Source organism: Pleurodeles waltl, chromosome 6 (genome assembly GCF_031143425.1).
Source record: "Pleurodeles waltl isolate 20211129_DDA chromosome 6, aPleWal1.hap1.20221129, whole genome shotgun sequence".
Classification (NCBI taxonomy): domain Eukaryota; kingdom Metazoa; phylum Chordata; class Amphibia; order Caudata; family Salamandridae; genus Pleurodeles; species Pleurodeles waltl.
In genome coordinates, this window is record NC_090445.1 from 967,746,939 (window position 1) to 967,760,670 (window position 13,732).

At 43.0% G+C, this 13,732-nt stretch overlaps 1 protein-coding gene across 3 annotated transcripts in view; it reads right to left on the reverse strand.

Annotated features, from left to right (window-relative positions):
* IDE (insulin degrading enzyme) overlaps nucleotides 1-13,732 on the reverse strand; it is a 754,741-nt gene that overhangs the window by 355,011 nt on the left and 385,998 nt on the right. For all 3 annotated transcript variants that reach the window (XM_069239810.1, XM_069239807.1, XM_069239808.1), the window contains one exon: nucleotides 10,056-10,158. In XM_069239810.1, coding sequence (XP_069095911.1) covers nucleotides 10,056-10,158 — 103 coding nt within the window. The remainder of the gene's footprint in view (nucleotides 1-10,055; nucleotides 10,159-13,732) is intronic.

Sequence of the window (13,732 nt, forward strand, 5' to 3'; positions counted from 1 at the left end):
GTGTGATTTTGATGCCGAAGATTGTCATAACGACAAACATTTTCCTTCTATTAGCAATTGACACGTCCAGTACTGGTCCTAGAATTTAATCTTTATCCATTATAATAAAAAATAAATAAAAAATAAAAATCAATGAGTACACTCCTTACCTTGAAGGTATTTTAGCACTTACGCAATGGCCCCCTTTTTAAGGGAGAATATTGAATATGTTGCCACATGCCTGAGAAGATGCAACAGCTGTGGCAGTGGCCTTTCCATCTACCGAAAGAGGATTGGTACTTAATTATAGACTGATGTTGCCCATAGAATGACATATTTAACATATGGGCTTTGAATCCCAGGTGTGAACCCTTAAATGTAGAAATAGATGAGAGGCCAAAACACTGCACATCTAGAGAGTAGTTGGCTACTCCACCCGGCCACAACACACTTGGAAGCAATGGCAAATATTGGCTTTTGCACGGTTGTGGGCTTAATATTTCTAGAAGGAAGAGGAATTCATACATTACTTCATCCATTTGCATACTACAAATGTGTTCTGTTCTCCTGAGTACCTCTGATATGACGAAACTGAGTGAGGAAATAGCAGGGCACTTCCCAGTAGTATATATTCTAAAGTATTACCAAATTTTATTTGTTGTAAAGTTATTGTCTCAGAATGAGAATCCTCTTGATCTGGTAGGTATACAAGGATTGATAATTTTGTTTCCTACCACAAAGAGGCGGTTAGGAGTACGTTTCAGGTGCCTAGTGATATAGAAGTACATATCCTTTATGTTGAGGACTGCTAAGAAGTCTTCCACCTTTAACAGTAGTATGAAGCCTTGCAGAAATTTGTTTGGCCATATATAAAGATTTAGTGGATGAAAGTGCAGCATTGTTTTTACTGTACAATCTTTATTCAGTATCAGAAAATAAAAGGGTACACTCCATGACCTTGCCGAGGAACTGCAACCTGTCCAATGGGCCCCCTTTTTGGAGGGAATAGTTAATGTGTTGAAACTTGCTGGAGAACAGTTGGACCTCTGGCATTTCCCAACAGTTGGGGCTCTGGAATTTCCCTCTACCGTTAAACGATTGGTTTTAAGTTGTAGATGGGTGTTGCCAAGATCTGTTGCCCATATCACATGGACATACGTTGTATAAACGCCCAATTAGTTCATTTTTGCTTGTACAGGGAGTGCAGAATTATTAGGCAAGTTGTATTTTTGAGGATTAATTTTATTATTGAACAACAACCATGTTCTCAATGAACCCAAAGAACTCATTAATATCAAAGCTGAATATTTTTGGAAGTAGTTTTTAGTTTGTTTTTAGTTTTAGCTATGTTAGGGGGATATCTGTGTGTGCAGGTGACTATTACTGTGCATAATTATTAGGCAACTTAACAAAAAACAAATATATACCCATTTCAATTATTTATTATTACCAGTGAAACCAATATAACATCTCAACATTCACAAATATACATTTCTGACATTCAAAAACAAAAAAAAAACAAATCAGTGACCAATATAGCCACCTTTCTTTGCAAGGACACTCAAAAGCCTGCCATCCATGGATTCTGTCAGTGTTTTGATCTGTTCACCATCAACATTGCGTGCAGCAGCAACCACAGCCTCTCAGACACTGTTCAGAGAGGTGTACTGTTTTCCCTCCTTGTAAATCTCACATTTGATGGACCACAGGTTCTCAATGGGGTTCAGATCAGGTGAACAAGGAGGCCATGTCATTAGATTTCCTTCTTTTATACCCTTTCTTGCCAGCCACGCTGTGGAGTACTTGGACACGTGTGATGGAGCATTGTCCTGCATGAAAATCATGTTTTTCTTGAAGGATGCAGACTTCTTCCTGTACCACTGCTTGAAGAAGGTGTCTACCAGGAACTGGCAGTAGGACTGTGAGTTGAGCTTGACTCCATCCTCAACCCGAAAAGGCCCCACAAGCTCATCTTTGATGATACCAGCCCAAACCAGTACTCCACCTCCACCTTGCTGGCGTCTGAGTCGGACTGGAGCTCTCTGCCCTTTACCAATCCAGCCACGGGCCCATCCATCTGGCCCATCAAGACTCACTCTCATTTCATCAGTCCATAAAACCTTAGAAAAATCAGTCTTGAGATATTTCTTGGCCCAGTCTTGACGTTTCAGCTTGTGTGTCTTGTTCAGTGGTGGTCGTCTTTCAGCCTTTCTTACCTTGGCCATGTCTCTGAGTATTGCACACCTTGTGCTTTTGGGCACTCCAGTGATGTTGCAGCTCTGAAATATGGCCAAACTGGTGGCAAGTGGCATCGTGGCAGCTGCACGCTTGACTTTTCTCAGTTCATGGGCAGGTATTTTGCGCCTTGGTTTTTCCACACACTTCTTGCGACCCTGTTGACTATTTTGAATGAAACGCTTGATTGTTCGATGATCACGCTTCAGAAGCTTTGCAATTTTAAGAGTGCTGCATCCCTCTGCAAGATATCTCACTATTTTTGACTTTTCTGAGCCTGTCAAGTCCTTCTTTTGACCCATTTTGCCAAAGGAAAGGAAGTTGCCTAATAATTATGCACACCTGATATAGGGTGTTGATGTCATTAGACCACACCCCTTCTCATTACAGAGATGCACATCACCTAATATGCTTAATTGGTAGTAGGCTTTCGAGCCTATACAGCTTGGAGTAAGACAACATGCATAAAGAGGATGATGTGGTCAAAATACTCATTTGCCTAATAATTCTGCACTCCCTGTATAGTAGGTTGTGCTCTAATGTAAATACCTGTCAAGAAATACCTTTTTGCTTCAGGGAACCCATAACTTTTGCTTCTTCAGTGTCCAGTTAAAAATAATATTCAATATTTTCTCAAATTATAATTGAAGTGTCTTGCCCATACATTGTCATATTTAATATATGGGCTTTGAACCCTGAAATGCAGCAATAGGTGTGATGTCACATAAGTGCATCTCGTGAGCATTTAGCTACTCCATCCTGCAACAATACATAGGAGAATTTGCAGATATTGGCTTTTGAGCAGTTATGATTTAAGATTTCTAGATAAAATGAGGATTCAAACTCTCATCCACTAGGATACTATAAATTTGCTCCATTTTATTGAGACGTCCGATATACCATAAATTCAGACAGTGAGGAAAAAGCAGGGCATATCCCTCATGTTCTTTTCCAGTAGTATCCGTTCTGCAATCTTCCAAAATTCTGTTTGTTGTTATGTTATGGTCACGGGATGAGATGCATATTCTGTGGCAGCAGATTCAATAGATGATTTATCAGTTACGCTTGGAGAGTTTGCAAGGGCCAGAGGATGACCATCTGGGAGCCTCCCTTTTCTTTGTTTCGCCTGCCTAGGATATCATGGGGTGACATACGAATTCAGTGCTTTAAAAATATTTACTGTATTTATAGCATTTTTCAAAAGCCACTTGGGCTTTTATTTTTTTTTCTTTGCCAAAATGTTTGGTTACTTAGATTTTTTTAATGATTAGACTAGAAGCAGCCATCGGAGACCTTCAAGCATTCGAAGTGCTTTTCTGGTCCCACGCTGAGGTGTACCATCTTTTGTGGAAGCAAAGTGTGATGCTTTTCATGCCCCCCACTTTTGACACTATACAGTTTGTCACATTTCAGCACAGAATATTGTGTCCTTTAGAATATTTCTGTGTGGGGGACCCAGAAGAACATAATAGACTTTTTGACTTTTAATCTTTTTCGAATGGACTTTAGGTTATTGTGATTAAATGGCATGACTGTTTGGGAAAATGTATATGGAGCCTTCTCGACCAAGTTAAAAAGTAATTCGGAACGGACAACTGATGGATCAATGACCTGTGAATCATGGTCGGGTGAAAATAAAATTGAGAATCTGAATAATGTGCTAATTCAGTGAATTTAAAATTTGAAAGGACACCCTCGATGAATAAGCCTCAAATCTTGAGATGCTTGTGTTGGAAGCTGCGCATAAACTGAACTCTGACCAATGCTATGGCATAAAAAACATAGCTTTTCTATTCTAATGTTATGGTTTTCAGCTTCAAAGCATTATGACCCAGCAAACTTATCTTTGTCATTCTGTGAGCTGCGCACCAAGCATAATTCTAACCATTAATATAGAAACACACCAAGGCAGAATTTAAAAGCTGTTTGTCAATCAAAAAATGTTAAAAAAAAAGTTAACAGCAAAAACAACTTGCATTTAGAGTCATTCTACATAACCTGAAATGCTGATGCTTTAATGCGGTCAGATGTGGAGAGTAAAAAAACAGGTTTCTTAGCCATGTGTCTTCAGTGGTTGTTTGATGTTTTCCTTTTTACCAAGTGATACAGACTGCGCCCATGGTCAACACCTAAAGAAGAAGTAACTTACCTTCGGTAACGCATTATCTGGTAGAGACTATCGAGCTGCAAATATCTTACCATAGAATTTCGAGGCGTCAGCTTGCAATCAGGAATTTTTTCAGAGCAATAGCCTTGCACGCGCAGTCGGGGGTCATCACTCAGATCCGCGTGGCATCGCTGAAGCCAGTTGTGACGTCACAGTTGTCAAAGGCACCACTCAGGCACATACATCAGTTCCTTTTCTACAAACTTCCACTCCAGAAGCGCAGAGCCATGGAAAGAACCAACAGCTTGTATGTGCAAAAACTAGGGCCCTGAAAGGGACAATAGCTGACCCTATTAAACGTGGCATGTGTGGGTGTAAGGAATCTGCCGCTAGTCAGAGTCTCTACCAGATAATGTGTTACCAAATGTAAGTAACTTGTTCATCTGGTAGAGACTTCTAGCTGAAGATTCCTTACCTTAGAATAGATATCCAAGCCATAACCTCCTGGCGGTGGGCTGCAGACAGATCTTCTTTACACTAAAAAGTCCTTCAGGACTTAACAGGCAAAGTGTCCGTCTCTACGGACCTAACTGTCCGTCTCTACGGACCTAACTGTCCAGGCAGTAATATCTTGCAAACGTGTGCAATGATGCCCATGTTGCTGCATGACAGATAGGCAGGACTGGAACACCTTACGCTAGCCCAGTGGTAGCAGCCATGCCCCTGGTGGAATGAGCCCTCAAGAGGCTGCTTCTTGGCCACTGCATAGCCGATCCTTATGCAGAGAGGTTGACCCAGCACAAAATGGTTCGTTTCAGCACTGCCCGACCCTTCTTTGCTCCCACGTACCCCACAAAGAGTTGGTCATCCACCCGGAACTCATATGTGCGGTCAAGGTAGAACAACAACGCTTTTTTTTTCAGTCCAGTCGGTGGAGTCGCACTTCTTCCTTAGAGGGATGCGGTGGAGCAAAGAAGGCAAGCAGGGGGATGTTTTGACCCAGATGAAATAGAGTCCCACACCTTGGGGTGGAAAGAAGCACAAGTTCCGAGTACCACTCTGTCTGGGAGCATGGTGAGATACGGCGGCTTAGATGAGTGAGCTTGCATCTCACTCACCCTCCTGGCAGATGTTAATGCCACTAAAAAGGCCATCTTGATGGTAAGGAGCCAGAGGGGACAGTTATGTAACACATGAGAAACATGTGAAACTAGATTTAAGTCCCACTGAGGACTAACAAGGGGAGTAGGGGGAAACACATGTACAAACCCTTTGAGAAATCTATGTACAATAGGTGACTTGAATAATGAAGGCTGATCAGGCAGGCGAAGGAATGCCAATAGGGCAGAAAGCTAGCCTTTGAGTGTGCCACAGGGCAGAACCCTGTTGGGCAAGGGATAATATAAAGAGAAGGGTGGCAGAGAGAGAAGCAGAAAGAGGATCAAAATATGTTTGTGCAATAATGTACAAAGCGTTTCCAACAGGAGGCCATATACCGTCTTCGTGGAGGGACGCCTGGCTGCCAGAATAACTTTACAGACTCCGGGAGGAAGGTTGAAGGCTGTCAACTGTCACCGATCAATCTCCACGCATGAAGGCGCAGAGTTGACAGGTTCTGGTGGAGGACTTTCCCCTGCTGCTCGTTTGAAGATCTTCCCAAAGAGGCAGAATGAACGAAGATCGGTGCTCATTTTCAGAAGCTCAGGATACCAGACTCTCCGTGCCCAGTCCGGAGCCACGGGCATTACTTGGGCCCCTGTCGTTCTTGATCTTCTTGAGAACTCTGAGCAGAAGTGGTATGGGTGGAAGGGCGTAGGAGGCCTGAACTCCACTTGAAAAGAAAAGCACTGCTGAGCAAGTGCCGCCTTGGAAACTCCAACGCGCAATACTGCGGACATTGGGAGTTCTCTGCAGAGGTAAACCGATCTAACCAAGGCTGTCCCCACTGCAGAAACAGTCCCTGTGCCACCTCTGGATGGAAACACCACTCATGATCCGCCAGGCATCGACGGCTGAGCTTGTCTGCCCTGGCATTCAGAGAACCTGACAGGTGTTGAACCATCCGGATTATGCCCTGCTGTTCCAGCCATGTCCAGAAATCCAGGGCATCTTGACAAAGGGTCCACGACCCCACACCGCCCTGCTTGTTGCAGTACCACATTGCGGCGGTGTTGTCCATTAACACCTGCTCCATCTTCCCTTTTATAACAGGAAGAAATGCTTTCAATGCCAGCTGGATCGCCCGGAGCGCCAGTAAGTTGATATGGAGTCCAGATTGCACTGGAGACCAGAGGCCTCTGATCTCCACCTCTACCAGATGGCCACCCCATCCCAGAAGTGACATCGGTTGGTGAGATTCCTTGATGCTGTGTCTATTGGAACTTCAGGTCCCACTGCAGAGCCCTCATATTCCATCTGGCATACTTGACAAACAGGATGCAGGAGGCCATGAGGCCCAACAGCTTCAGAGTCTGTCTCACTGAAATCCAGGATAGAGGCTGAAACATCATTATCATAACCTGAATAACCTAGACTCGCTGCTCGGGAGAATAAGCCCAAAATTGTACTGTGTCTAGAATAGCTCTGATGAAACAGAGCTTCTGAGAGGGAGTCCGGTGTGACTTTGGCACGTTTATAGTGAACCCCAGCGAATGCAGGAGGTTTGCTGTACTCTGAAGGTGGGTGAGGACAGCCTGGAGCAAAGGAGCCTTCAACAGCCAGTCGGTGTAGGGGAAGAATGAAACCCCAACCTGCGAGGATGAGCTGCGACCACTGCCATCACCTTGGTGAACACCCGAGGGGTACTGGTACGGCCGAAGGGTAGTACAGTAAACTAAAAGTACTCATGACCTACCTTGAATGGCAAGTAGCATCTGTGGGCAGGCAGGATGGGGATGTAAAAATACGCATCCTGTAAGTCCAACGCTATCCATCCAGTCTCCTTGGTCTAGAGCAGACAAGACCCGAGCCAGAGTGAGCATCTTGAATTTCTCCTTTTTGAGGAAGAGATTGATGTCCGGCAAATCTAGAATAGGGCGAAGACCCTTGTTCTTTTAGGGAATCATAAAGTAGCAGGAATAACAACTACTGCCTACTTCTGACATCAGGACCCTTTCTATGGCTTTCATGGCAAAGAGAGCTCTAACTTTCTCGTGGACCAAGACTAAGTGATCCTCCCATCAGCCATTCTATTAATGAAGGTGTAGAGGGAGGGAAAGACTGGAACAGGAAGGATTAGCCCTTCTGTATGATCTGCAAGACCCATTTGTTTGATGTTATAGACCAGCAGTGAGGGAGATGAAATTGAATCCTCCCACCAACTGGACGCGTGTGGTCTTGCAGAATCACACTAGGAGGACACGGGCGCTGTGGAGGATGGGGGTTGGGTAGTGGACGACTTCAGGCCAGACTCTCTGGGTCTAAAGGTACCACAACCTCGCCCCAGCAGAGGATGCTGACCTGACTGAGGACAGTGGCTGGTCTGTGGATGGCTTGGTACCCCACCCCTTCTGAAGCCTCAAAAGAGGCGAAAGACAGACTGTTGACGATGGGTCGCTGAGAGGCCCAAGAATCCTTGTCGTAGCCCAAGAATCCTTGAAATGCTCCAGCGCAGAGATTGCCTTTTCATCAAATGGTGGGACTCATCGAAGGGCATGTCCATTAGGTTTGCCTGAACATCCCCTGAAAAGCAAGACGCATGAAGCCAGGCGTGTCAACGAAAGGCCACCGTCGATGAAATCGCTCTACCCAGCGAGTCAGTCATGTTCAAACCACACCTAATAGTAAACCTGGCTGCATCTCTCTCTCTCAATCTTTGACTGCTTGTGAGAGAGTGTCCTGCAAGTCCTCCGGGACCTGAGGCAGCACCTGCACCACCGTATCCCATAAAGTATGGGGAAAACGGCCAAACAGGCACGAAGTGTTTACTGACCTCTATGCCAGGCTGGAGGAAGAAAACATCTTTTGGATTGCCTATCCAGCCTCTTGGATTCCCTATCAAGGGGAGCGGAAGGGAAGGCGCCATGGGAAGTGGAGGCTTGGACCACCAAATTCTCTGGGGTGGGGTGTTGTGTGAGGAAGCTAGGATTATTTGGTGCTGGGCAATGGCAGCTGCCAACTGTCCTATTTACAGGAGCCCCTGTACCGGGTCTGGACCACGTTCCCAGCAGGACAACAGTGAGGGCTACATTAAAGGGTAACATCAGTTCCGATGTGGAAACCCAAGGCTGAAGCACCTCAGTCAGGAGGTTAGTCCTGACTGCCACCATAGGCAGATTTAGGTCCAAGACCTCAGCTGCCCAAAGCACCACCACAGCATAAGATGCTTAGCTCAAAGTCAGCTCTGGCATCGGCTCTGCGGAAAGGAGCTTGGAACATCGACGTTCCTGACTTGCCTCATCAGCCAATAGGCAAGATGAAGACGAAGTCCAAGCTTGGACTTCTTCTTGTGCCTCTTCCCCGAGTGCCCGGAGGATCTCGAGTGAGATGAAGAGGACTTGGTCATGGCAGGACCGGTCCCGCAACCTCCTCCTCGACTGGGACCTCAGAGGAGTCGCACCAACCGACATCAACTGCCAGGCCGCTATGAGCTTCAGGGACCGCTCCCTCAAAGCTTTCGTTATGGCCCGGCAGTCGGAACACAACTTTGAGTTGTGGTCTCGGTCCAAACACCAGAGACTTACCTTATGGGTGTCCGGCACCGACATGGCGCAGTTGCAGGCGCTGCATGGCTTAAAACCAGTCTTCCTAGATGACATTGTCACACAGACTTAAAAAAAAACTTTGAAAAAAAGTTAAAGAAGTGCTCTAAAAAAAAGACAGAGGGTAGTTAGATTTCAGATCTGCGCTAAGTGGCGCAGAAGGTGAAGAACTGATGTACGAGCACCTGGGTGGAAGCTTCATAGGTGACCGTGATGTCACAAACTGCACTGACAACATCACGCGGATCCGAACGACCCCAACAGATGGCACGAGCAAGGGTATTGCTCTGCAAAAGTTTCAGATTCCAAGCGGACGCCAGGAAATTCTAAGGTAAGGAATCTGCAGCTAGAAGTCTCTATCAGATACTTTTATTCAAGATGCTTTTCACAGCCCAGCAGAATTAAGCGGAGACTGTCAGTCTTCCCGATACGTTCAGCTTGCAAAAATGTACATTACTGGAAGATATGAATTTTACAGATCTAGATGGAGTGGGCACAGCTGAAGTAGTATAGGTATAGCCACAGTGTGAGGGTAAACAGGCACTGAGAAATAGTTTCTCACTCTCTGACTTGACTTGCTATTTAATTTTAAGTAACCAATTATTATGCGTGCATTGTACAATGCTGAAACATTGAATAAGTGCCAATGTTTGTTCAAAGATCAATGGGAAAAAGATTAAGAAACAAAGAACATCTTGAAAGAAAAGTGAGCTTAAGGTAAAACACTGCAATGCATCCGGAGTTAACCAAAATAAAAACTGCCCTGTTGAAGAGCACCAAAACAGGGATAACTATATGCACCTGTTAAAATGTACTTTTAAAATTCACTCCAATTTAGTGGTGTTATATACTAATCCAAGGATTTCCTTTTTCTTATACACTGTGTTTATGTTTTAATGTTAACATGATTTTTACACTGATAACATTCACTGCTCTTAAATTAAAATGAAGATTTTATTCTAAACTAAGTAACAACTAATGAAAGGGTCAAAATAAAGAAATACACTCTTTTAAAGTGAGCATTATCCACCTACCTGTAAAACTTCATCAGGTATTGCTTCTTGTTTGTACTGTGTACCGTACCACTCTTCTGTTTTATCTGTTTTCCCTTCAAAGGATTTAGAAACTACAGCCACACTAAAAAGACAGCAAAGTATACACGGATTACATATGTTTAATTGCCAAAGTATTCAACATAAGCATCCCCAAAAAAATAACTATTTTGCAAACTACATTTGTAACAGCAAACTTCCTCCAAACAGGCTTAACTCTTTGTAAATCATTCCAGTCCTTTCATGGTTTGGAGTTAGGTAGGCTAACTATAAATCGATATGGAAATCTGCAAAAATACCAGTAATAAAGTATAGAAGAGCACCCCTCTGCATTCACTTAAAAAGAAAAACACAGTTTTAAAGAGATAGGATGTAGACTGTGCAATCATTTCTATTTTCCGCTCTGTCAGTATTGTGGGAGTTATGCACTTTATCCCGTTATTTTTCAATGTATACCTTCATCTGTTGGCTGTTCTATGTCAGCTCCAGCTGACATTCTGCATCCACTGCTGATCACTCCCACATCCTTCTCATGAGTGTTTGGTGCAGTATAAGACTGGATGGAAAAATATTTTTTAAGATTCAACTAATCCAATTGTTGGGATGCTAATTTTCAGATCCATTCACTCAGCTCCAAACCACTGTTGGTTAAATCCGACAGAAATCTAATGGATACTGAATTCACTTTGAATCAGTATGTATTAATAACTATGAAGATATGCTTTTACCAGCTTAGAGTAGTTCACAGGACTTTTTCCCATTCTCTCATTTGAACAGAGAATCCATTGCTTCATGCAGTTATTCATGAACTTTGGAAACTCAGTTTATTTAGGACTTTGAGAAATTAAAATATATTGCCTGGTTGCAATACGTTCAAAACGCAGCAGCGAGAAGTGAGATTTAAAATTTTGATCATACATCAGAGGTTTTTCTCCAGCTTCACTCATTTACGGGAAGTTAATGCATCACTCAAGCCAGCATGGATGATACATTTGGACTTGTGATAGCCAAAGTCCTCCCTTGCCAACTATATAGCACAAGAGACCTCTTCAAGGTGAGGTTTGCGCTATACAAAATCCTCTATATGACTAAAAACAAATATAAATTATGTGAATCCAAAGGGCAAATAAACCAATGTGAAATTCAAAACATTTGTGACTATTGCTACATCAAGGATGATAATGATCCAAAAAGATTCTGCCTGATAAACAAGGACAAATTTATTTCACACTGTGAATGAGAACATTTGAAACAATTACTATGCCTCAACAGAAGGCCTTAAAATGAAAAATATATGTCGTAAATGCTTGTTATTAACCTACACAAAAAGCAACCTAAACAACAGTAATTAAAATAACTTTATATGAAAAGGTCGACAGATTGTTGGATTCTCTTTAAAACCCCACAGCAAAATCTTAATTTGCTTTTATACTGAGATGGAGGAAAGTACTTTTTTCCAATCTATGGATATGTAGATTAAGGACAATGTACCAGCCGCTGCCAGATATTTTTACAAGGAACCGAAAAGCTGAATTCAGAAATTCTATTGATTTTAAGATTTTTCCAGATCTGAAATTAAATGATTTTATTTCTGGCAAAAGGAAGGTGTGTCAAACACAGAAAAACAAGCCTTATGACTGATCTATGTCAACTGAATTGATTGATTAGAAGCAGTGCTTTTATCAAGAGAGCTGAGTCCAGGAGATGGAGGAGACTATTTACCTTTCCATGCTAATGGAGCTTTACTGGTTACTGACTAAATGACTGCACAAGACAAGAGCTGTGCATCCTGCACATTGGGGTTTAGGTCCGTGGAAGGGTGATTCAATCTGAATATTTAGGGCTGACCATTCAACCAATAAATGAAGATATGTTCCAAATATAACTCCCTGTTGCAGCTATTAAAAAAGAGGGCTTGATTGCAGATTCTGTTGACTGGGAGATGTAATATTATTAAAATGGTAACTCTGTCTTAAAACTTTCACAGCAATTCTTTGATTTGGAATGAGTTTTGAAAGAAATTGAAATCTGCCATTTGCAGGTTGGGGAATAAATGGGGTGTATTACATGGTGTGGTTGTGCAGCCTCACCATTTATTACAATTAATAACCACTTTAGGACCCTTGGGATTCGTCTGTCAAACCCTTAGCTCAATCCTGGGTAGCTGTGGCACTGAGCAACAAGACTTCCATAGAAGAACAAGTATTAAGTACAAAAACGGCAATTGAAGACATTGACGCAACACTCAAGAAATCTGACAACAAATTGTAACAAGCACTGGCAAAGCCAACTTTGGGGAAACATCTTTTACCACGCAGTCGCTACCACAACCTACCTTTACAATGCAGTCACTTCCACGACTGCAACGTTACCGTGCATTACTTTACCACGCAAGTTGTTATGACGACTTGCCTTAGGGGACACTTTGTTGGACTGGTGTTGGATTTTTAAATCCAATACCTTCCCTACTGTGTTTAGATTGGAGTTGGAATAGTAATTTATACTATTCCAAGGTCCAGCGCACTCTAAGTCATGTCATTTTAATGACCTGCGTAGTAAAGTAATGCATGGTAACGTCGCAGTTGTGGTAGACATTGGGTTGTAAAGGTATGTGTGGTAAATGCATGCGGGGTTTTGTCATACAACCCACCTTTGGGACCTTTTAAGTGTTTAGCCATGCTCATGCGTAAGTGATTTGACTAGACTCACCGAATGTGAAACTGAGGATCTCCTAAAAACCCCAAAATATCATAAGTACGTCGTTTGTTTTCCCTTCTGTTTTTCCAGTGATAAAGTGGGCCGAAACAGAAGCAACAGGGTATGGGTGGGGTCTTGGCAGTCGCTCTCTCCATGCATAAGAGATTTCCATTGTTTGGCCAAGGCAATCGAAGTAACCTGTGTATTTATAGTAAATAAAAAAAGCAATGAATGCTTTGTGTGTTTCCAAAATGATCTCCCTGTGCTTGGCTCGGCACCGTCTCTCTCCCTGCCTACATGATTTGCCTAGTATCACAGAATGTTTATTAAAAAAAAAAAAAAGTGATTAAAGTGAGCTGCAGCCTGTGGGAAGAAACCGAAGCAACGGGGCGTGGGAGTGATCTCTGTATTGGCTCTCCCTGTGTGTAAGGGATTTGCTTTGTTTGGCCGAGGCAATCAAGGTAAACTATGTATTTATTGTAAATAAAAAAAGCTGTTAATGCCGTCTGTGTTTTGAAAATAATAATGCAGTCAGCGGAGTGCGTTTGTTTCTGAAAGACAAAAGAGACAACATTCCGAAAACCCGAGAACCCGAGCCGAGACAACCTAAGTAACCTGTGTGTTTATAACTGCTTGTGGTTGCAAACTTCAGTTGTGCATGTTTGTTTCGGAAAGCTAACAAACACAACATTACAAAAACACGAGTCATTAAAATGGAGAAAAAAAAGTGTGCAAAACGAACTAAAATGTACAAGAAGCAAAATTAGCCATAACAGGGCCAGACACCCTGGGAGGGAACAACACACCAAAAGAAGGGGGGAAACGGGCACGATCCACCACTGAGAAGTAAGGAATTTAGAAAGGCACACGAAAGAACAAATGAGAAGCATTGGGCGTGCTGAAAGCCCACAGAGTAGATAACACCATGTCTCAAAGAGACAAGCATGCACTACCTACGTGAG